General features: G+C 44.1%; 1 protein-coding gene across 8 annotated transcripts in view; it reads right to left on the bottom strand.

Annotated features, from left to right (window-relative positions):
• The window catches only part of st8sia5 (ST8 alpha-N-acetyl-neuraminide alpha-2,8-sialyltransferase 5), a 50829-nt gene that overhangs the window by 9776 nt on the left and 15435 nt on the right, over window positions 1-25618 (bottom strand). For 7 of the 8 annotated variants that reach the window (XM_048555818.2, XM_048556081.2, XM_059649868.1 and 4 more), the window contains 2 exons: window positions 5911-6003; window positions 2537-2623 (listed from right to left, as the gene is read on the bottom strand). In XM_048555818.2, the coding sequence (XP_048411775.1) occupies window positions 2537-2623; window positions 5911-6003 (180 nt within the window). The remainder of the gene's footprint in view (window positions 1-2536; window positions 2624-5910; window positions 6004-25618) is intronic. The other variant, XM_059649862.1, reaches the window with a different exon arrangement.

Genomic DNA, 25618 nt, shown 5'->3' with positions numbered 1-25618 from the left:
GATAGCTACTACATGAATCTATGTACTGGCCAGGTATTGAATCAGGATATTCAGGTGACTCATAAATGCATGTCAACATGCCAAAACGTATTAACTCTAGCAGTAGAGAGAGTCTCTGCAACCACACAATATTCCACGCACTCCTTGATTGAAAGTATCAAGACTCCTATTCACAGGGAAAGATTACATTCTTGTGACCAATTATTTCTTCCAATTGCCCACTGGTTGATATTTTAGCAACACAATCACAAAGCATTGATGAGTGCTATTTTCAGTGGGTTCTGCATGCCAGGTAAGGAAGTATCCAGCAATGGACTGCAGTACACAGGTAAAGCACAAATCTAAAATCACAAATACTAAGTGGGGAGAGACCCATCATCAGTCATGCTTGAATGGTCCAGCTGAATATATGGTACATGCTACAAGATCATTAAAGTATTGAGCATGAAAGCAAAATTTTCACATTGCTGCATTTTTGTGCACCAATGGACAAGGAATTACCATTCCCATCACAACTTATGCTCAGAAAGCATGTGTAAACAACCTGGTTCATGAACTGTCAAATCATTCCCAAGATATTCTTCTTCAAAGACTGAGGAGCATGTCAGAGATCCACAACAAGCAAGCAGGTACAGAACAACCAAAACGGCACATATGCAGAAAGTTAGAGTTGGAAAATCCTCTACAAACACTTGGATACCACAGAGGTTTCCCAAATATGCAACCAGCCAGATCATACCAATTCATTACTAATCATGATGCCACTTGTGAAGGAACAGAAGCCAACTCAGATCAACACACAGAACACAAATCGTGTACAAAGGGAGGGTGGAATAACATTCCAAAGACGATGGCCCTGTGATGTTCAGAAACCAGCAACAAGACAAGCAAGTTGTCAAACAACTGCAATAAGGAACAATGCATCCCTCTCCAAAAGGCCAATCATCAAATCAGGACAAATGATCAAACCTCTGCTGAAATTTGAAATGTTAATCTGGCAACTCTGTTGTATCTGTTTGAATAATTAACAAATTTACCACATATTTACCATATACAATCAAGTATGTGTGTTCGGGATAAGTTTTTACCATCGGCAAAAAGGAGTTGTGTTATATCTCACAGTCAGTAGTACTTTAAGAGATGTTTATGACACCATTGCACATGACCTGAGGGTTTGAAAGATCTCATACTCCACTTTAATTCAGATCATTTGGCTGAAGGGCTTTTTTCTGAGCTTTGCCTTACTTACCTTACTTGTAATGTTGGGACAAAGGGCCGCAGATGCATGGAATGAAATTGATCTCAATATTGATAAAAGTTTACTTCCAAGTGTGGAATATTGCATACAAACCTAATGGTACGGAGGGTGATACTTGTAAAATGGTGATGCCAAAGTTAGTATTAACAATTCTGTAATAAAGACAAAGAGAATCTGTATGATGATGTTAAACAATCGGGCAATGGTGATGAATTGCTCAGTGATTCAAGTCAAAGACTTGGAAGAATGTCAACACAAAGTATTGTATGTAATTCATTACATATTTATATTGTATGAATGAATTGTAGATTTTGTATTGTCAGAAAATTAACGAGTGTTAAATACATAATTATATGAATTGTTTAGTATTTCATACTATTGCAGTGATCTCTTTTGGGTCGCACTCAGGCCCAAATCAAGCATCATGTCAACTCCTCATATTACCCATGTAACATCTGACCCAATAACTTTTAGACTGAAATAGTAAAATAAAATAATATTTGGGCTTTTGAGTATATGTAGTAATTTTATTCTGGGTGGCCTATTTCACCCTATCTCTCAATCTATTCTTACCTATTTCTGCTGTTTTCTTTTAGTTTGACTCAACCCCTCTCTCCTTTTCCCCATTCCTCTCTCTCTTCTCTCCCTTGCTTCCAGTCCTGTATTTATGTTTTATTTAAAACTCCCTTGTAACTAGCCATGGGCACTGTGGTGGCTAAGTAACTAATGCTGCTGCCTCTCAATGCCAGAGGCCCAGGTTTGATTCCACCTTCGGGCGACTGTGTCGAGTTTGCACATTCTCCCCGTCTCTGTGTGGGTTTCCTCCCGTTGCTCCGGTTTCCTCCCACAGTCCAAAGATGTGCAGGCTAGGTGGATTCGCCATGCTAAATTGCCCGTAGTGTTCAGGGATGTGTAGATTAGGTGGGTTATAGAGGGGTGGGTCAGGATGGGATGCTTTGAGGATCAGTATGGATTCATCGGGCCGAACAGCCTGTTTCCACACTGTAGGGATTCTATGGAACGCCGTCTCTCAAACATTTCCTTCTCCAAATGTTTTACCTACCCTTTTCATTGATACTTTTACTTTATTTTCCTATTTGCTTACTCAAATTCTCTTTATTTTCCCCCACCTTCTTCCAATCTATCCACCCAATCTCCTTTCCCTCCTCTTGCATGTCTACTGAAACTCATCTTCAATTGCTCCAGCTCATTTTCTCTTCAGCTCCGCCTTCTCTTTCATTTCTCATTTTCATTGTTCCTGCCTTCTCATTCACTTACCTGAACATATTGGCTGCAGTCTCATTCATTTCCCACTTACACAGCTGCAGGGTCTTCCATCTGTCAAACAGTTCAGACTGTTTCACCCTGCAGAACAAATAGTCAGTATCACATGGCTATTTCATGTTCATTTGTAGAACATAGAACATAGAACATAGAACAGTACAGCACAGAACAGGCCCTTCAGCCCACAATGTTGTGCCGACCATTGATCCTCATGGATGCACCCTCAATTTTCTGTGACCATATGCATGTCCAGCAGTCTCTTAAATGACCCCAATGACCTTGCTTCCACAACTGCTGCTGGCAACGCATTCCATGCTCTCACAACTCTCTGCGTAAAGAGTTACTTCCATTATTTGGAGCCTTGTGTAAAAAACAAATTAAAGCAGTTGAGATTTGTGTGTAAAATTCTTGTTCCTCATCAAAAATAGGAGCTGCAGCAAGCCATTTGGCTCTTCAAGTCTGCTCTAGTATTCAGTAAGATCTAAGACTTGGGGTAGATTTGTCGCTCTGGTTGTGGATGCTGTGGTTGGTTCGCTCATTGAGTTGGTGCATTAGTTCACTAACGTTTCAATTCTCTGCAGGGTAATATCATTAGTGCAGCCTCCGATCAAGTGCTGTTGTGTTTTCCCGCTTGGTATTTAAACTCTGGAGTCAATAAGCTCATCACTGACCTTCCACAGGCTAGTTATTCTGAGTGGCAGAAAAAGGGAAGTCATTTCAAGTGCATAGCTCCCTCAAAATTGCACCCAAGTGGATAAGGTTGTTAAGAAAGCATATGGTGTTTTGGCTTTCATTAACAGGGGCATCGAGTTTAGGAGCTGCGAGGTTTTGCTGCAGCTCTACAAAACCCTGGTGAGACCACACTTGGAAGACTGTGTTCAGTTCTGGTCACCCTATTATAGGAAAGATGTGGAGGCTTTGGAGAGGGCGCAAAGGAGGTTTACCAGGATGCTGCCTGGACTGGAGGGCTTGTCTTACAAGGAGAGGTTGACTGAGCTCGAACTTTTCTCACTGGAGAGAAGGAGGAAGAGAGGTGACCTGATCGAAGTGTACAAGATAATGAGAGGCATGGATAGAGTCGATAGCCAGAGACTTTTCCCCAGGGAAGGACTGACTGCCACGAGGGGTCATAGTTTTAAGGTGTTAGGAGGAAGGTACAGAGGAGACGTCACAGGGAGGTTCTTCACCCAGAGAGTTGTGAGCGTATGGAATACTTTGCCAGTGGTAGTCATGGAAACTGAGTCATTAGTGAGATTTAAGCGACTGCTGGACATGCACATGGACAGCAGTGAATTGAGGAGAATGTAGGTTAGGTTATTTTATTTTTGGATTAGGATTAATCCATGGTACAACATCGTGGGCCGAAGGGCCTGTACTGTGCTGTACTTTTCTACGTTCTACGTTCTATTGTCATTAGGGTGAGTCCCTGCATCCCCGTGGTATGTGTGAACTGTTGGACATTCTCAGCACTGAGGTAGCTGTCTTGTTCTTCCCTGGAGGTGATGCCCTGATCTGGTGTCATTGGGGTGAGTACAGAGCCAGGAAGGTCTGGTGCAGAGCCTGACAGAGGGTCTGCTCCTGATTCAAAGCGTCACTGCTCCTGGTTACCCTGAGCGGTGGTGAGTTGGTTACCCTTTGGTTTCTGACAGCTGGAGGTTGACTTTCACCAAACCCCTCGTGACTTCTGACAATTCCAGGTTGGGAGGTACTCCTCTTCTTCTCCCCTTTGGTGCTGTACTCCTTTTTATTTGTTGGTGACCATACCTCCACACGTATTCATTGTCAGAGGTGCTGCTGGTGCACTCATCATGCAGTTGCCTCTTGCCATTTTACTGTGGGCCTGTGGGGCCCCAAGGTGTTTTCCTTTTTTGATTGTTTCTCACCAGCATCCACTCCCCCACCTCCTTCGTTTCCTACATTGACTCCATCTGTTCAGGTGGAGATTGGGTTGGTTGCTGCACTTCCGCACTGGCTACCTTTTCCTCCTGTCCAGCATTTCCCTCCTCCTCGATGCCCTTCATTTCCATTGCTGGAGTGTGGCACCTCATTGGCCTTTAGGAGTCCACAGTTCGCATTGCCATTTCCTGCCACCTGAACTCCTGTGGTGCCCTCTCCATCTTGGACAGGCCTTGTACACATGGCCTGCTTCCCCACACAGGCTGTGGTCCTTGGACTCCTTGCAGTCCTTAGTCAGGTAGCTCTTCAGTCTGCAGTTCCTACAAAGGGTCACTTTGTAGTCCGTTGCTATGTGCCCTGACCTCCGCAGGTTTAGCATACTCTAGGCTGCCCAGAGTACATCAGACAGCATCGACTCCCTTCGATTGCAAAGTTGGAGTGCAGGTGAAGGATGTTCCTATGGCGTCCACCTTCAGGGTCACTTTGACTTGTTATTGGCTGGTCCAGATTCCGAAGGTGCCTCCTTCAAACTGCATGTATCTTCCTACAAAGGTCAGGGAACCTGCTGCTGGGATGTGCAGATTGAATGAATGAATTCTAATGACACTGCTGCTCTGTGTAAGGGAGAACAAACAATATGCTGCAGACAAGATGGAGAGGAGGCTCACACATCCTTTCTCCTCAAATACTTTCAGGAGATGCTCACATTGCTTCATGCACTTGAGGTCACGTCGAAGCAACCCCCGCTGAAGAAATCCTGCAGACAGAGATATCTGCTGCTTGGAACCTGCAGCAATCCAGGAGGACTCTCTTCACAAAGAAGGTTCAGTCAAACAGCGATCCTTCCTGCACCTTCTTCACAATCAGCCTGGCTGTATTTTGGACCCTCTGGCATGGGGCGCTGGCACTGGCACAGGCCATTGCTCGGGTTGGCGAGACACTGAATTGGTTTTAAGCTGAAGCCAGCAAAAAGATGCACCTCAGCTCAACCAATGGTCGTCCAAGCTCTGCTTGCAATCACAATCCAAAGAAGCCATAGAATCCCTACAGTGTGGAAGCAGGCCATTCAGCCCATAGGGTCCACACAGAACCTCTGGACAGCATCCCATCCAGATCTACTCCCCTACCCTATCCAAATAACCCTGCATTTCTAATGGCCAACCCACTGAACCTGCATCCAGCGATGATCTCAAGATCTTCTGATGATGAAGGTTCTCAGCTCAGACTCATCCTTGGAGAACTATCTTCTGGATCATGGTATCTCCCCTTCTAGGTAAGTTGATAAGAACAGAGACTATACTTGATCTTAGCCATTCAGCCGAGAAGTGGCAGACAAGGCAGATGTCCACACGCCAGTTACATCTCATGAGTAACCTCTGGCATGGATTAGTTAGGCTGATAGAACAGACAGTACAGAAACAAATCAATGTTACGCTGTGTACAGTCTCCACTTTAAAATAACAGTGACTTACATAGAAAGTCCCTTCACCTCCGTGATCTCATTCCGTAGCTTCCAGCATGTTGATGAGTTGTATTCAAATGAAGCTTCACGCAACTCAAAATACCTGCAGTGAATAAAATTTGCATTTTTAAAATAAATTCACACAACATGTTCTCATCAACCGTACTGGATATTTTATTCTTTACAAATGTTAGAACAGTGATTTTGAATGGTTTTCTTCTCTGTGTATACTTAAACTGAGCAAGGAACAAGTGCAACAAGAGACAGCAATTGGGTGTCGTGCAAGATCTCCAAGGTGTGTATTGGAATTTCCCACGTGGTGAATTCTCAACCCTCAAGAACTGATCCTCTGCAGAAACTTGGACAGTTGAAGCCAGGTGCCTTCTGATAAAGGTCAGTAGTTGAGTAACCAGTGGTGGCCTCTCACAGATTCGACCGCCCAGATATTCAGTGTATTGGCAATAGTTCAAAACTAATCTCCAAATGATCAGTTCAGTCTGAACAGTCTAGGTGGTTTGACTGCATGCACGCTGGAACTCATAAATACTCTTCCTACTTTAAAAAGTGATATTTGGAATAAATCAACAGGCCACTTATGAGAACGAATAAAGTCTCTGAAGATTTATTTGAATTTCTTCTTTTTTGTACCATCCTCAATATTTCAGGACGTTCCCTCTCCTTTCTTAACCATCATTTTCATCGTTCCTTTTGGCACTAATACATACGCAATCACGTTGTTTATGTCCCATTCTCGTCTATTGATGAGGGTGGAAAAACTTCAAACACGTTTTTCCAGGTCAAAGTAAAAAATGTGTGTTTCACCCAGGGCTCTAAACAGTAACAGGGGACACTGCCAACTGGAAGTTCCCTGCCCTCATCCCGCTGAGCTCCCATTGTACACCATTTCCCCGCACATCTTCCAGATATAGCTGTCTGCCAGCAAGATAATATTACGCTGGTTATGAAGAACGGTCAGTTAGGAGTTCAAGGTCAGCATTGGCTTGTAAGGGCTGGCCGTCAAGTAAGACCATGGCTCTCTGTTGAAAATTGGGGTCCCCTTTAAAACTGTGTGCTTTTAGAATTCCACGTATAGTATTTCTCGTGTAGCATGAGCCCTCATTTAAATATGTCACTAACCTCCTACCATGGTAAACAGAAGATTTAAGACAGAAATATTGTTGAAAATAAGGTGGGGTTTGCTCATGTAAGGAATGAAAACTAAACATCAAATGTAGGTGGTCCAGGGATCAGGGATCAGACATCAGTAGTAGATGGCCCATGGTCATCATCCAAAAGGATTCAGGCAACTGATTTACAGGGTGTAAATTAACTGCCCCTAGAAATAGAAGAAATCAACAAGTGATCAGGGGCAGAGGGCAGTGTTTTGGAGAGTGTCTGCTCCAAATGTATGGCAGACTAGGAGAGGAGGAAGACCCTGGGAAGCCTTCCCTTACACTGGCGACAGAACAGAAAGCTGCCTTCACAACGTTGTTGAGACCAAACAATATCACACCAACAGCTGGTTTGTCCTCTGGTTTCATCGAACCATCTAAGCTTATCATGGTTGTATACTTTCTTTACCTAATTAACTAATGTTTCATATCTGGACAACCACTTCTTAACAAACCCAACAGACTATGAGAAAATTTTCACACATTGTTGACTGTCTCTATTAGGTAACAGCAATCACAAACCCCCAAATGGACACACACATAGCAGGGACGCGTAGGTATTGTACCCACTGCTTGTCCATTCCACGCCTGGAATTTAAAATCTACCCTACGTCTTCTGCCTCTGCTCTGCTCTGTCAAATGGTTCTTATTGTAATCTTCTCAGCAGCTGAATATTTTGAAAAGACATAGAATATGCAAAGGCCTTAAATCTGCTGACAGACTGATAGTTCCAAGAATTTATCCACTTTTTATTCACGTTAACATCTACTTTTGACAATCCTGATGGCGTTGCTGGGTCTTTCTGGAAGGGTACTCTGCCTCTTTAAAGACCTCTGGCAGCCTTAGAACTACTCCTGAAATGTACAAAACCCACAAGCTACATTTTGATCTCCCAACAGCGAGAATTTAATCTATTTGGAGGCAGGCGCACTTCAGTATGCACTGCTGCAATACAGTTAGGATTCTGCACTTAAAACTGCACTTTAATATGGACACAAAAATAGAAATTGCTAGAAAAGCTCAGTTGGTCTGGCAGCATTTGTGGACTGAAATCAGAGTTAACATTTCGGGTCAAGTGAATGGCAGATTTGGGGCTCTGACACCATTTTAGCTGGAAGAGAGTCACATTCCATTATGAAATATAGGCCACAGAGTCCCAAAGGTGACAAGTCTATAAAAAAAATAGGCACTGGAACCATTCAGCCCACAATCCCATTCCTTCCACAGACCGAGTATCATTTATCCATTTACAGCCTCATCTCGTTCAATACAAATCTTTGCTGGTCATCAGATCACCTTCCACCATCCATACCGGACTTCTGAATAGACAATTAGCAGCTCTGAAATCCTGTTAGATTTTGAGCCAAGTTTTGCAGCCTAGAGACACAAGGATCAAATATGATTACTGTGAGGAAAGATCAAAGCTAAATTTAGAATCTTCCTCGGCCATGTGTTCAGTTTCACTTTGAGTGACATACTTATTGAGTCACCAAGGAAGCAATAACAATATCTCAGAAGTCACTGTTTATTCTGCATGGTTCTAGTGTCCTTCAAATAAACAGCTGCACAATACGACTAAAAAGCCCCACACTGGCTCAGATTTTGTCCTACTTGCACACCCTAAGGAAGTCATCTGGCTAATGCTGCATTACCGTTATCATTACAAAGAGGTGGCTCACAGAAGTAAGCACAGGAGGCAGGCAGACACACAGAGCACAAGTGTGCATGTGCACATGCACAAGGGAAAGTCCATGAATCTGCAGAAGAGTGCGAGATGTTACAAGATATTTTTACAGACATTACAGGGATGCACATAGGAAGATGTGAGGTAATCAGATCATTGTATTGTGGAAGGGAAGTCATGTTTAACCAATTTATTGGTTATATATTCAGCATTTCCAAGGAAGTATCATACTCAGCTCAGCACAAATTGTTTCTCTCTCCACAGAAGCAGCCAGACCTACTGAGTTTCTCCAACACTATTTTTATTTCAGATTGCCAGCATTTTTATTTTACAGAAGTAGGGAAGTTATGTTTCAGCTTAACAGGACATTGGTAAGACCACATCTGGAGTACAATATACAGAACAAGTCTCCTTATTTAAGGAAGGATGTAAATGCATTGGCAGCAATTCAGAGAGATTTCCTGAACTAGTACTTCAGCTAGATGGATTGTCTTGTGGGGAAATGGACAGACCTGGCTTGTAGGAGATGGCCTGATTGAAATATATACAGTTCTGAGAGATATTGAAAGAGTGGATGTTGGGAGGATGTTTCCACTTATTGGAGAATCTAGACTTAGGGGTCCCTGTTCAAAAATAGGAGTCACTCATTAAAGACACAGAAGAAGATGATTTTTTTTCCTCAATGTGCTGAATGTGTTTGCAGCTGTCATCGTCAAAAGGTGCTGAAAGAAGAGTGAATATTCTGAAGGCAGAGGTGGACAGAGTCTTGATAAACAAGGCAGTGAAAGATTATCAGCGAACATAGGAAAAATTTTCTTTACCCACCCCAAACCCAGGCCTTGTCATCACATGGGCTACTTTCATCACAGCCAACTCATTTTCACCAGCTGATGGTTCCCATCAACAATTTTTCTTTCCTCCCAGTTCACCATATCCAACTGCTGTTCTCTCTCTGGACTCCATCTTCACACACCCACTCCTTCTCTCCTTTTCCCTCGCACCGTGGTCTTCAGCATAAATACCATCTTTATCTAGCTACAAAAAAAATTTAGAAAAAAGGGTCACTGGGCCAGAAACATAACTCTGCTTTCTTTCCACAGATGCTGCCAGACATGCTGAGGTTCTTCAGCAATTTCTGCTTTTGCTTCAAATTTCAAGCATCTTCAGTTCTTTGTTTTTAGTTCATTTTGTATGTTAGTGGAATAAAATAGGAAATGATACTATGATAAGACAAAATGAGCTAAGGACTATACTACAGAATGACACCAACAGCATGGGGGCTTCATTCTTTGTAAAGCATGCGGTGATCCACTCAGGTCTGCCTTCTTGCCTTGACCGACACTTCATTTCGTTGGTGCTCTTCAAGCAGAGAGATACGTATGGTCCTTTGTGGATTACGGCTCATGGGTGGGTGGGGTGGCGGGGTTGTTCCAAGACTACATTCTTAATTGAACACATATCCTGAAAATAATCAAACTTTTAAAATGAAAAGGGATGGTTGACTTTTGTCACATTAACTGTGCAGTCAAAAGGATCTGATTATAAATATCAAACAGTTGTCCTTCACAACGTTATGTGAATTCCATTCCACTCATTACTTCCTTTCTTGTAAAATAGCAGCAAACATTACCCAGATAGCACTTGAACTATGAACATGTGACAATGAGATAAATAAGAGCTGCTCTTATTTATAGCAAATGCCCTGACTGCACCGTCTCACTAGGTATAAAACAGCGGAAGGTCTTCGATGATGCAAGAATGCTATGCATTTACAGGAACAAAAGCTTCTTCATATATTTATTACCAGTTTTTAAAAAGCTGCCTGGCAAAAAAAGTTGATGTCAAAGGCAAGCTAGCATTTACTGGAGCCCAAAAAGTAGATTTCCTTGTGGAGGTAGAAGGCATAAACTTGGATAAAAAATTTTTACTTTGCATCTGTCATCACTAACATGGCTGCTATTAATGCCAGTGTGCACACAAGCAGTAAAGAATGTCATTAGGAGAACAGTTAATAGAGGAGGTAATTAAAAAGATAGGCACAGTTCACAGAGACATATAGCACACAACAGACCTGTGCAATTGGGTCTGTGCCCATCTATCTACACTAATCCCATTTTCCAGCACTTGGCCCATAGCCTTAGACGTTTGGCATTTCAAATGCTCAAACACTGACTTTTTAAAAGGTTGTGAGGTTTTCTGCCTCTACCATCTTCCCAGCCAGTGCATTCCAGATTCCCAGCATCCCTGGAGAACAAAAAATGTTCCTCAAATCGCCACTAGATCTCCTGCCCTTCATCTTAAAAAGATAGCACTCACTACTGACCCTTCAACTAAAGAGAACAGCTGCTTCCTATTTTCCCTGTACATGCCGCATTTTTTCTTCATTCATTCATGGGATGAGGGTGTCACTGGCTCAGCAGCATTTATTGCCCATCCCTAATTGCTTTCTGGGCAATTAAGAGTCAGCCACATTGCTGTGGGTCTGGAGTCACATTTAGGCTAGACCAGGTAAAGATGCAGACTTCCTTCCCTAAACGACATGAGTGAACCAGATGGATTTTTCCAACAATCAACAATGGATTCATGGTCATCAACAAGGATAGAAATAGAAAGATTGGCCAGATGATTGTGTGGCTGAAAAGCTGGTGTAGGGGGCAAAATTTTCAGTTCTTGGATTGTTGGGATCTCTTCTGGGGTAGAGGTGACCTGTACAAGAGGGATGGTTACACTTGAACCAGAGAGGGATTTGCGTGTGTTATGCAGGAGGGTTTAAATTAGTTCCAGCAGGAGGTTGGGGCTCTGAATAAGAGATGGGCCTTTGAGAAGTCTTGGGAAAATACATTAGCCATCAAGAGAAAGTTTACAATTCAGGACAGAGGGGGCACAGTAAAGGGAGGGAAAAGGCTTCTGGTTTAAAGTGCATTTATTTCAACGCATGAGCCTGACATGTAAGGCAGATGAGCTCAGAACATGGATTGGCTCTGGGGACTTGGGTATTGTAGCCGTAACAGAAACATGGCTGAGAGAAGGGCAAGATAATAAAATGTGAGGCTGGATGAACACAGCAGGCCCAGCAGCATCTCAGGAGCACAAAAGCTGACGTTTCAGGCCTAGACCCTTCATCAGAGAGGGGGATGGGGTGAGGGCTCTGCTGGGCCTGCTGTGTTCATCCAGCCTCACATTTTATTATCTTGGGTTCTCCAGCATCTGCAGTTCCCATTATCACTGAGAGAAGGGCAAGACTGGCAGTTCAATGTTCCAAGACAGAAGCTACAGGCATGACAGAAGTACAAATAAGTGAGGAGGGAAAGTTGCTCTTTTGATAAGGGAGGACATACCCACAGTGGTCAGGGAGAATATTTTTAAGGGGTCATCAAATGACGCCATATGGTTACAACCTAGAAACAAGAAGAGGATGTTGAGGTTGGTTGGCTTGCCAAGCTGGTTTGTTGTTCCTCAGACATTTCGTTACCATGCTTGGTAACATCCTAAGTGCCGCCTCTGATGAAGCATTGGTGTGTTTTCCTGTCTGGTTTTTAAACTCTGGCGTCCATTGCGATGGATTGCCTCACTTCCAGGTTTTCTCCATAGTGGACTGTATATGGGGTCGAGTTCAATGTGTTTACTAATAGCCTGCTTTGTGGAGCACCATGCTTCCAGGAATTCTCGTGCTTGTCTCTGCCTAGCCTGTCCCAGGCTACATCTCCAAAGCACAAGCACTACTCCCCGAAGAGAACACATACCAACCAGTGGAAACTGACCTGACACCACAACTAGGTAACAAATCCTAGAGACGCTACAAAGACTTAAACAAACAGGGCAAGTCAACAAAACAGACTTCTTAAGAATGAAACCCGAAGGAACCAACACACTCCGATTCAACAGCCTCCCTAAAGTACACAAGCCCTAAGTCCCTCTCAGACCCATAGATCATAAGACCATAAGATAGAGGAGTGGAAGTAAGGCCATTCGGACCATCAAGTCCACTCCACCATTTAAATCATGGCTGATGGGCATTTCAACTCCACTTCCCTGCACTCTCCCTGTAGCCCTTGATTCCTTGTGAGATCAAGAATTTGTCAATCTCTGCCTTGAAGGCATCCAACGTCCCGGCCTCCACTGCACTCCATGGCAACGAATTCCACAAGCCCACCACTCTCGGGCTGAAGAAATGTTGTCTCATTTCAGTTTTAAATTTACCCCCTCTAATTTTAAGGCTGTGCCCACGGGTCCTAGTCTCCCCGCCTAATGGAAACAACTTCCTAGAGTTCACCCCTTCTAAACCATACATTATCTTGTAAGTTTCTATTAGATCTCCACTCAACCTCCTAAACTCTAATGAGTACAATCCCAGGATCCTTAGCCGTTCATCATACGTTAAACCTACCATTCCAGGGATCATCCGTGTGAATCTCCGCTGGACACGCTCCAGGGATAGTACGTCCTTCCTGAGGTGTGGGGCCCAAAACTGGACACAGTATTCTAAATGGGGCCTAACTGGAGCTTTATAAAGCCTTAGAAGCACATCGCTGCTTTTATATTCCAACCCTCTTGAGATAAACAACAACATTACATTCGCTTTCTTAATTACGGACTCTACCTGCAAGTTAACCTTTAGAGAATCCTGGACCAACGCTCCCAGATCCCTTTGTACTTCTCCTTTGTGAATTTTCTCACCATGTAGAAAATAGTCCATGCCTGTATTCTTTTTTCCAAAGTGCAAAACCTCACATTGAATTTCATCAGCCATTTCCTGGACCACTCTCCTAAACTGTCTAAATCTTTCTGCAGCTTCCCCACCTCCTCAGCACTACCCCCCTGTCCACCTATCTTCGTATCATCGGCAAACTTTGCCAGAAGGCCCCCAGTCCCTTCATCCAGATCATTAATATATCAGGTGAACAGCTGCGGCCCCAACACTGAACCCTGTGGGTCATCACTCGTCACCGGTTGTCATTCCGAATAAGAGCCTTTTATCCCAACTCTCTGCCTTCTGTCAGACAGCCAATCCTCAATCCAAGCCAGTAGCTCACCTCGAACACCATGGGTCCTCACCTTACTCAGCAGCCTCCCGTGAGGCACCGTATCAAAGAACTACAAAGAAGACTCAAGCACCTAGACAACAAATCACCCAATTCCATCCACTCAGCCAAAGAATTCCTCAACTCCAAAGATACAAAGATAGAGGGCGAAGAGACCATGATATTGTTTGATGTCACCACCCTATTCACATCAATAGACATACCACTAGCAAGGGAAACAATGATACTACCTGAACACGATCCCAGTGAAACCATCTTCAAGGACAGCATGCTTAAACTACTGCACCTATGCCTGACCACCCACTTCACCATCAACAGCCAAACATACGAGCAAATCAACTGGACACCCACAAGATCACCTATCTCCAGACTCATAGCAGAAGCAGTGATGCAAAGACTGGACTGGACTGCCCTTATGCAAATCCAACCTCAACTATGGACACGCTACGTAGATGACATCTTTGTCATCATTAAACGGACCAAATTAGAAGGGAGACACAAACTCATAAACAACACCCTCACCGGAATAAAATTCACCAGAGAGGAGAAGAAGGACAAACAACTCCCATTCCTGGACATCATGGTAGAACGCAAGACAAACGGCGAACTGCAAACGAAAGTACACCGAAAAGCCACACACACAGACCAGGTATTGAACGTCAATAGCGACCATCCTAACACACACACAAACAAAACCGCGTGCGAACACTATTTAAAAGGGCAACAACACACTGCAGTAACACGGAGCTACACCAAGAGGAGGAGGAATACCTCTTCCAAATGTTCAAGGATAATGGATATCTAAAGAACTGGGTCAGGAGATGCCTATAGGAACAGCATCAGAAAGATTCTACATGCCCTGACACACTCATCACACTCCCCTACATCAAGAACACGTCAGAACTCACCACAAGGCTTCTACGATCGCTGGGCATCAGAGCGGCACACAAGCCCACGTCAACCCTTCGAAAAGAGCCCACCTGAACTAAAGGCCCACTCCCGACCATGGACAGGACCAACGTCATCTACAAGATCGCCTACAGAGACTAGGAGAAACACTACATCAGACAAACAGGAAGGAAACTAACAACAACAGTACATGAACACCAACTGGCTACAAAAAGGCACGACCGACGCTCACTCATCTCAATCCACATGCACAAGGAGAGCCATGACTCTGACTGGGACAACACTAAGATCCTGGGACAGGCTAGGCAGAGACAAGCACGAGAATTCCTGGAAGCATGGCGCACCACGAAGCATGCTATTAATAAACACATTAAACTCGAACCCATAAACATTCCACTATGGGGGAAACCCGGAAGTGAGGCAATCCATAGCAATGGACCCCAGAATTTAAAAAGCAGGCGGTTTTAAAAACCAAGCACACCAATGCTTCATCAGAGGCTGCACTGAGGATGTCACCAAGCACAGTAACGAAACGTCTGCGGATCAACAATCCAGCTTGGTGAGCCAACCAACCACAATATCCACAACCCGAGCTACAGATCTAGTCCAAAACCTTAAAGAAGGGGTTGGTTACTCTGTTGGGACTGTATTATAGACCCCCAAATAGCCAGCGGTTACTGGAGGAGCAGATGTGTAGAAAGATTGTAGATACCTGTAGGAATAACAGAGTAGTTTTGGTTGGAATTTTAATTTCCCCTGTATGGACTGGACCACACAGATTGTAAAAGGCCCAGACAGGGTAGAATTTGTCAAATGTGTCTGAGAATGTTTTCTGTATCAATACATAGAGGGTGCAACACTGGTGCTTCCTCTTAGGAATCAACATTGGAGTAGTAACTGTCATTAGGAGAGCATTTTCGGTCCAGTGACCATAACTCTCTTAGTTTTAACTGTTATGGAAAAAGATAGGAGAGGTCCACATATTAAGCTGTTAAACTGGAGCAGGGACAATTTTGGGCCCATTAGATAGGATCTAGCATATGTCCTTGTAAGGGTGAAGGGAAAAGGTTTAGGGATCCCCAGCTGACAAGGGATATTAAGGCTCTGGTCAGGAAAAAGAAGACGACATACATTGGATTTAAGCTATTGGGCTCAAGTGAATCCCTAGATAACTATGAAAACTGTAGGACCACACGTAAGAGGAAAATCAGAAGAGCAAAAAGAGGGTATGAGATGGATCCGTCAAATAAGGTTGAAGATAATCCCAAGAGGTTCTGTAGCTATGTAAAAAGTAGAAGCATGGCTAGGGGGAGAATAGGTCCCCTTAAAGATCAGTATGGCCATCTATGTGTGGAGCCACAGGAAATGAGGAAGATTTTTCATGAATATTTCTCCTCAGTGTTTACTGAGGAGAGAATCATAGATGCTAAGGAAATAAGGGAAAGAAGTCAGGATGTTTTGGACCACATACAAATTACTCGAGAGGCCTTAGATTGCATTAAGGTGGGAAAAGCCCCTGGCCTATTTAATTCCAACCTCAGACATGGTAGGAAGTTAGGGACGAAAGTGCAGAGGCCCTTGCAGAGATTTTTCTTCATCTTTAGCCACTGGTGATGTTCTGGAAGACTGGAGGGTGGCTAAAGTTGTTCCATTGTTTCAGAAAGGTAGCAAAGACAAGCCAGGGGACTACAGGCCAATGAGCTGGACATCAGTGGTAGGCAAGTTATTGGAGAGGACACTGAGGGGCAGGAACAACCAACATTTGGGCAGTCAACATCTGAGTAGGGATAGTCAGCATGGATTTGTGCGCAGAAAGTCACGTCTGACAAATTTTCGAGTTTTTTTTGAAGAGGTAACCAAGAGGATGGATGAGGGTAGGGCAGTGGATGTTTTCTACATGGACTTTAGTAAGGCCTTTAACAAGGTCCCAAATGGCAGGCTGGTCATGGAGCTTAGGTTGCATGGGATCCAGGAAGAGCTGGATTCAAAATTGACTCGATGGTAGGAAGCAGAGGGTGATGGTTGGAGGTTGTTTCTCAGACTGGAGGCCTGTGAATAGTGTGTGACAAAGAGTTTGGTGCTGGGACCTTTGTCATTTGTTAGTTACATCAATGATCTGGATGTGAATGTACCAGTATTAATTAGCAAGTTTGCAGATGATACAAAATTAGGGGTTATCGTTGAAAGCAAAGAATGGTATCAAAAATCAAAAAGGGATCTTGATCAGATGGGGAAGTGGGCTGAGGATTGGCAAATACAATTCAATACAGGTAAGTGTGAGGTGTTGCATTTTGGAAAGTCAACCAAGGTAGGAATTATACATAAATGGTAGGGTCCTGAGGAGTGTTGTGGAACAGGGGGACCTTGGAGTACAAGTATATAGTTCGTTGAAAGCAGCATCACAGGTAGACAGGGTGATGAAGAAGGCTGGCCATCATCTGTCAAGGCAATGAGTGGAGGAGTTGGGACATTATATTACAGTTGTATAAATCATTGGTGAGGCCGCACTTGGAGTATTGTGAACAGTTTTGGTCACCCTGTTATAGCAAAGACATAGTGAAACTGGGAAGTGTGCAAAGAAGACTTACAAGGATGTTGCCAGACTTGTAGGCTTTTACAGGTAGAGTCTGGCTAGGGTAGGACTTTATTCCTTGGAATGTAGGAGATTGAGCGGTGGCCTTACTGAGCTGAATAAAACCTTGAGGGCCGTAGATAGGATGAATACATATTGTCTTTTTACCAGGAATGGGGAATTGAAAACTAGAGGGCATAGATTTAAAGTGAGAGGGGATAGATTTAAGAAGGACCTGAGGGGCCACTTCTATTTGCAGAGAGTGGTGCGTATATGGAATGGGCTTCCAGAGATAGTGGTTGAGGCAGGTACAATATCAATATTTAAAAAACATTTGGATGATGCATGGGTGAGAAGGATTTAGAGGGATGTGGACAACTGGAACAAGCTCAGTGGACACCGTGGTCAGCATAAACCAGTTTTGGCTGAAGGGCCTGTTTCCATGCTTTATTACTCTTTGACTCCATTAGACTTTTAATTCCAGATATTTTTTGATTTCAAAATTCCACCATCTGCTGAAGTGAGATTCAAACCCAGTTCCCCAAGACATTTCTTCGGTCTGTGGATTAACACTGCAGCAATAATGTCACTAGGCCATTGCCTGCCTGTAACCCAAAATGCTCTTCCTCACTATTAACCATCTAGCCAATCTTCATTTCATCCACAAATTTACTTATCATTCTATATTGTTTATATATATCAGAAACAATTAAAGGACAAAGCATCGATCTCTTGGTATGCCACCGGACTCTGGACTCAAGACACACAAACAGCCTTCTACCAGCACCCTTTGCCTCCTACCACTAAGTCAATTTGGTCTCTAATCCACCATGTTACCCAGAATCCCATGTGTTTTTACCTTCTTTATCTGTCTCCCATGAGGGAACTTCAAAGGTTTTGCTGAAATCCGCGTAAACATTAATTACACTATCCTCAAATGTTTAACACAGAAAAGTCATCCGGTTAGGATAACGTTGGGTTGTTATACTGAGTGAAGCAGGTGTGGAAGTTGACATGTTATTCCGATCTTACTTCGGTATGGTCATGCCAGAGGAGCATATACATATTTTGAACTTTATTTTAAAACAATGAAGGATAAAGCTGGTAACTACAGGTCAGCCAACTCAACAGTTGTGGTAGAGAAATTCTTCATGAAGGCAGAGTGGTTGGCACTGCTGCCTCACAACACCACCAGGGACCCACATTCAATTCCAGCATTGCGTGCCTGTCCATTTGGAGTTTGCACATTCTCCCTGTGTCTGTGTGGGTTTCTTCCAGGTGTTCCGGTTTCCTCCCACAATCCAGAGATGTGGTGGTTAGGTGGAATGGCCAGGCTAAATTACCAACAGAGTCCAGGATGTGCAAGCCTAGTGGACTAGCCTTGGGAAATGCAGGGTTACAGGAAAATGGTGCAGAGATGAGTCTGGGTGAGATGTTCTTCAAAGGTTTGGTGCAGACTCGATAGGCCAAATGGCCTCTATCCACACTGCAGGGATCCTACAAAATAAACCACCGACACCATGAATAAATGAACCAGATTTACCAAAGGAGAATTATGTTTGACTAAATGAGATCAAAATCTTTAATGGGATCATGAGGAGAGTTAATGAGAGCAGTAGGATTTCAACTGTACTTATGGACTTTAAATAGTGTACAATAATGTACCATTATATAGAGATGCTGGCAAAGGCAATGCATTTAAATGGACCAGTGGCTCTGCGGTTATAGAATGCATAAACAGCAGTTCACCATACTCTGCTTTTTTCGAACTGGAGGCAAGTGCTCAGGGAGAGCGCCTTGGTGATTGGTTTGGGATTTTTTTGTGTTAAAATTAGAAATAACAAAATTTGTTACTTAAAATTGTTAAATACCAGACATACTTTCAAAGATTGCAGATGATATAACAGAAATGTAGGAAAAAGCAAGGTGTAGTAACAGATTTCACAAGTAAAAGGCAAATGATGAAATGGTCAGACACGGTCAAAATTTTACAGTTCCCGACTAGCAGATTTGCGAGCACCATAGGTCTGCAGCTAGTTACCACAGTTGCTGGAAAAGACATTTTTTTCCAGAAATCTTAGTTATTTGAAGCATGCAGTGCAGCAACTTAAGCTCCCAAATCAAATACAGATGTTCAAATGTAAAGCAAGCTTCTCATTATCCTGCCTTAACATTCCTGAGCCTTAAACTTAACCGAACACCTTGCTTTTTTGTTTTAATTTAACCCATTTTCCAAATCAATCTGTTTAAAAATGTTATTACACACGTCTGGAGCAGATGGGACTTGAACCTGGGCTCCCCCCCACTTCAGAAGCAGGGACACTACTTTAAGCTTGAATTCTAATATACCTGTACTGCAGCTATGTTAGATTCTCAATATCTATTGTCCTTTGGCTTCTATGTTTGTGATTTTCCAGGTGGTCCCTGAAGGATCTGTCTAATTACGAAAAAAATGTTGATAAAAGTTCATGGTACAAACAGAGGAGACTCTCAGACCAAGTTGAAAAGTAGTATTTAAGTTGACCAAGTAGTATTTAAGATGTATATAGTTGTTATACTGCGTCCATGGTGGGTGCAGGGGGAGCCAAGAGGGAAGAACATATTTCATCTCATCCTCACCAATCTGTCTGCATCAGTCCATGACAGTTTTGGTAAGAATGGCCACCACACAGGCTTTGTGAAGATGAAGTCCCATCTTCAAGTTGAGAGTTCTCTCCAAATGCACTTGATGCTACCACCATTCTCCCTGGAACAGAATTCAATCACCTAGCAACTAAAGACTGAGCATCCATGAGGTGCTGTGGGCCAACAGCAGTAGAATTATACTCCAGCATAATGTGCAACCTCATGGTAAATAGTAGAGTGGGAAGTCTTGCCAGACCCTCAAGACTGGGGAATTACCCTGGTTCAATGAAAAGTGCTGGGGGACATGCCAGGCATTCCTGAAGAGGTGTCAATTTTGTAAAACTACAAAAACTGCTTGTGTGCCAAATACTACAAGCAATCAGATCAGATCTAAGCTCTGTAGTCTGACCACATGCAGACGTGAATGGTGGTGGGCAATTAGAAAATTCACTGCAGCTCCAGGAATATCCCCATCCCCAATGATGGGGGAACAAGCAGCACATAAAAAGAAAAGGCTAAAGCAGTTGCAACACTGCAGCAACCATCTTCACAGATGTGTGTCTTCAGCCAATTTGATATAACATGGAGCAAATAAAGAGTATCAGAGATAATGGGAACTGCAGATGCTGGAGAATTCCAAGGTAATAAAATGTGAGGTTGGATGAACACAGCAGGCCAAGCAGCATCTCAGGAGCACAAAAGCTGACGTTTCGGGCCTAGACCCTTCATCAGAGAGGGGGATGGGGAGCGGAAACTGGAATAAATAGGGAGAGAGGGGGAGGCAGACCGAAGATGGAGAGAAAAGAAGATAGGTGGTGAGAGTATAGGTGGGGAGGTAGGGAGGGGATAGGTCAGTCCAGGGAAGACGGACAGGTCAAGGAGGTGGGATGAGGTTAGTAGGTAGATGGGGGTGCGGCTTGGGGTGGGAGGAAGGGATCGGTGAGAGGAAGAACCGGTTAGGGAGGCAGAGACAGGTTGGACTGGTTTTGGGATGCAGTGGGTGGGGGGGAAGAGCTGGGCTGGTTGTGTGGTGCAGTGGGGGGAGGGGACGAACTGGGCTGGTTTAGGGATGCAGTCGGGGAAGGGGAGATTTTGAAACTGGTGAAGTCCACATTGATACCATTAGGCTGCAGGGTTCCCAGGCGGAATATGAGTTGCTGTTCCTGCAACCTTCGGGTGGCATCATTGTGGCACTGCAGGAGGCCCATGACGGACATGTCATCTAGAGAATGGGAGGGGGAGTGGAAATGGTTTGCGACTGGGAGGTGCAGTTGTGTGTTCACCAGTTTCAAAATCTCCCCTTCCCCTACTGCATCCCTAAACCAGCCCAGTTCGTCCCCTCCCCCCACTGCACCACACAACCAGCCCAGCTCTTCCCCCCCACCCACTGCATCCCAAAACCAGTCCAACCTGTCTCTGCCTCCCTAACCGGTTCTTCCTCTCACCCATCCCTTCCTCCCACCCCAAGCCGCACCCCCATCTACCTACTAACCTCATCCCACCTCCTTGACCTGTCCATCTTCCCTGGGCTGACCTATCCCCTCCCTACCTCCCCACCTATACTCTCTCCACCTATCTTCTTTTCTCTCCATCCTCGGTCCGCCTCCCCCTCTCTCCCTATTTATTCCAGTTCCCTCTCCCCATCCCCCTCTCTGATGAAGGGTCTAGGCCCGAAACATCAGCTTTTGTGCTCCTGAGATGCTGCTTGGCGTGCTGTGTTCATTCAGCCTCACATTTTATTATCTCAGCAAATAAAGAGTGACTGTGTTTAGTATCAGTAACATCTGGCCAAGTGTGGCTTTGAGGTGGCCTAGCAAAACTGGAGTCCTGAGTTCCTCAGGGCAGTGTCCTCAGCCCAAACACCTTTATCTGCTTCAATGACCTTCTCTCCATTATATGGAGAAAGGTTAAGGTGTATGCCAATGATTACTCAATGTTCAGCACCATTCATAACTCCTCAAGTAACAAAGCAATCCATGTACAAATGCAGCAAGACCTTTAGAGATTGTAAGAACTGCAGATGCTGGAGTCAGAGACAACATCATGGAGCTCGAGGAACACAGCAGGCCAGGCAGCATCAGAGGAGCAGGAGAGCTGATATTTGAGGTTGGGACCCTTCTTCAAAGGTAGACATAGAATCCGTAGTGTGCAAACAGGCCTTTCGGCCCAACAAGTCCACATCAATACTTGGAGCATGCCACTCAAACCCATCCCTTTATAACCCACCTAATCTACACATCCCTGAACACTACAGGCAATTTAGTATAGCCAATCCACCTAGCCTGCACATCTTCGGACTGTGGGAAGAAACCAGAGTGCCCAGAGGAAACTCACACAGACAGGGAGAGAATGTGCAAACTCCACACAGACAATCACCTGAGGGTGAAATTGAACCAGGGTCCCTGGCACTGTGAGACAGCAGTGCTAACTACTGAGCCACCGTGCTGCCCCAAGTTCAAGGAATATTCATGCCACACAAGTGCATGACCATTGCTGAATCCTCCACTATCAACATCCTGGTGGTTAGCATTAACCAGAAACCAAACTGGATATACTGCAGTGCTGCACTCAATATCAAGGTCACATTTTATTGAGTGCAGCCTCAAGGTGCCCTGGCAAAACTGGAGTCAACTGGAATAAGACAGCAAGATGTATGAGCAAAATTAGGCTGTTTGGCCCATTGAGTCTGCTCCACCATTTGATCGTGGCTTATATGTTGCTCAACAATATTCTCTTCTAACTCTTGATCCCTCGCATAGTCAAATCCTAAGACATGGTGATTTGGCCTCCACAGCCTTCAGGAGGGAAAAAACTACTAGTTGCAGCCATACCTAGAACAAAGGCAGATGCTAGAGAGCAGTCATTCCCACCATACAAATGCTGGACAAAGACCATCTCGAACAGAGAGAATCAAACCAGCGCTCCTGGACATTCAATGGCATTACCATCACTGAATCCTCAACTATCAAAATCCTGGTGGTTACTAACAACCAGATACTGATTTTCCACATATTGCAGGAGGAGCATTCCATAATGTCAAACTCTCCTGCCATTTCAAACCTTAAGTTGACTACAAACAGCAATCTAGGAACTGATTACACCACTTTACCTACCCATCAATGAACTCCGGTCTCTCACTCCCATTCTCTTTTTGTAGAGATAGTCTGCTAGGACTAGTGTGTTTTGTTGTATAGCAAAAATATACATTATTTATCCAAATCTTTATCTACATCACAGGCACTAAAGTAGTTCTGTACAGTCTCTGCGTAGCAAGAAATTTGACATTCTCTGCAGTTTCAGAAACCAAAGGCATTTCTTACTCATGCAGGACTGTTTACATAGACTGAGGCAACAAGAGGGTCCAATAAGTAGACAGACCCTCATTATACTTCAGCAGAAAGACTTTAGACAATCGTCTTTCCCCTCTGTGCATTGGTGCCAGGTGTCCCAAGCTTTAAGTGCGTCCCTCAGCATGTAGTCCTGGATCTTCAAATTTGTCAATCTGCAACACTCAGTCAAGATCAGTTCTTTGCTCTGGATGACACACGACTTTCAGACAAACCAAAGAGAGTCTTTCACTGAGTGACTGGTTCTCTAGGCACAGTCAATGTTTGTCTCGATGTGCATCTGACGGAACAGACCATAGAGCACAAAGACCTGTGTCACGGAGCTGCTCAGGATGAACCTCAACAAAAGCCACGGCATTTCTCTCCTGACCTTTGTAAAGGCACATTCCCAAGAAGATATTTGATTGTTTCTTGACCAAATCTTTTGTTAAATTTCAAAAACATACTGTATTCATAAAAATATCTTCATATACATGCATAGCTACAGCAGCAGTTCAGTTCTGCATAGTCTTAGCATATTGAGAATAAACCAACATTGGAGTTTGACTTTTCTGATAGTTCCAACAACTCAAAGGCATTTCTTAATTGTACAAGGCTTTATATTTGAGGCACAGGGAGGGTATGATAACTGAATGGATCCCCATTACACCTTGGCAGAATGACCTCAGACAATGGTCTTTTCCCTCACTGTGCCTTGGCAGCAGCTGCCCCAAGCTTTAGTGCATCCCTCAATACATAGTCCTGGACCTTGGAATGTTCCAATCTGCAACACTCTGTCAGGGCCAACTCCTTGTTGTAGTAGGCCAACAGATTTAGGGCAGACCAAAGAGTCTTTTACTGAATTGATGGTTCTCCATTCACAGTTCATGTCTCTGTGCATCCCAGGGAACAGACCTCAGACCAGACACCTGCATCATGGAGCTGCTTGGGACAGACCTTGACAAAAGCAACTGCTTTTGCTCCAGAGATAGTAAGAAATGCTGGAGTCAGAGATAACACAGTGTGGAGCTGGAGGAACACAGCAGGCCAGACAGCATCAGAGGAGCAGGAAAGCTAACCTTTCAGGTTGGGATCTTTCAGAAATGGGGGAGGGGGAAGGGGGCTCTGAAATAAATAGAGAGGAGAGGTGGGGCTGGGGAAGGTAGGTGGGATGGTGATAGGTGAATACAGGTAGGGAGTGGTGGGGATTGGTCAATGAGGTGGGAGGAGCGGATAGGTGGGAGAGAAGATGGACTGGTTGTGTCAGGTCAAGGAGGCAGGAATGGGAGGGAGGGGTGGTCATGGGATGAGGCCGGGGGGTGCTGAGATTTTAAAACTAGTGAAGTCCATATTGAGACCATTAGAAGCCTAAAACCCAACTTTATTATCAGACTAGCAATCTGGAGACTTAAGTAACATTACAGGTACCTTCAAAATCCTGCCATGGCAGATGGTGGAATTTGAATTCAATAAAAATCTGAAATTAAAAATCTAAATGAACACCATGAGACCATTGTCGATTGTCAGAAAAACCCATCTGGTTCACTAAGGAAGGAAACCATCATCCTTACCTGGTCTAACCTACATGTGGCTCCAAAGCCACAGCAATGGGGTTGACTCGACTGCCTCCTGGGCAATTAGGGACACATTATTAGCACTGGGTTAGCCAGCAACACCCACATCCTATGAAGACACTTTTAAAAAGAAAGCCTGTGAGCATTCACCTGTGGACTCCTCAAAACCTGTTCACAAGGTACAACTCAGGAATGAAGGAATATTTCCCAATCACTTGGATGGGCACAGCTCCAATAACACTCAAGCAGCTCAACACCATCCTGGAATAAGCAGCCCATTCAATTAGCATCGTATCCACAAACATCCACTTGTTCCACCATCTACACACTGTAGTAGTGGTACATACTGCAAGATGCATTGCAGAAATTCACCAAGGCTCCTTCGACAGCACCTTCCAACCCCACCACCATATCAATCTAGAAGAACAAGGGGAGGAGATGCATGCAAACATCAAATGCAAATTCCTCTCCAAGCCACTCATCATCCTGATTTGAAAACAGATCATCACTCCTTCAGAGTTATGGGTCAAAATTCTGGAACTCCTTCCCTAATAGTACTTTGGGTGCAACCATACCAAATAGACTACAGCAGCAGTTCACAACCACCTTCTCAATGGCGGCTAGAAATAGAAATTTCAAACTTCAGTCTAATTTTCAACCCACAATGGAACCTTAAATTTTCCTTTCACATGAACAGTCTGCTATGATGTGATTAAAGTTGAAGCGTCCGTAAATATCTAAGGAGAGGGCTGTTCTTTAACAGCATTCTGGCTCAATGGGTTAAGAAATCATAGTTATGAGGAGAAATGGAGAA

The sequence above is a fragment of the Stegostoma tigrinum genome, chromosome 1 (genome assembly GCF_030684315.1).
Source record: "Stegostoma tigrinum isolate sSteTig4 chromosome 1, sSteTig4.hap1, whole genome shotgun sequence".
Lineage (NCBI taxonomy): Eukaryota > Metazoa > Chordata > Chondrichthyes > Orectolobiformes > Stegostomatidae > Stegostoma > Stegostoma tigrinum.
This window is presented reverse-complemented; position numbering and strand designations above follow the sequence as displayed.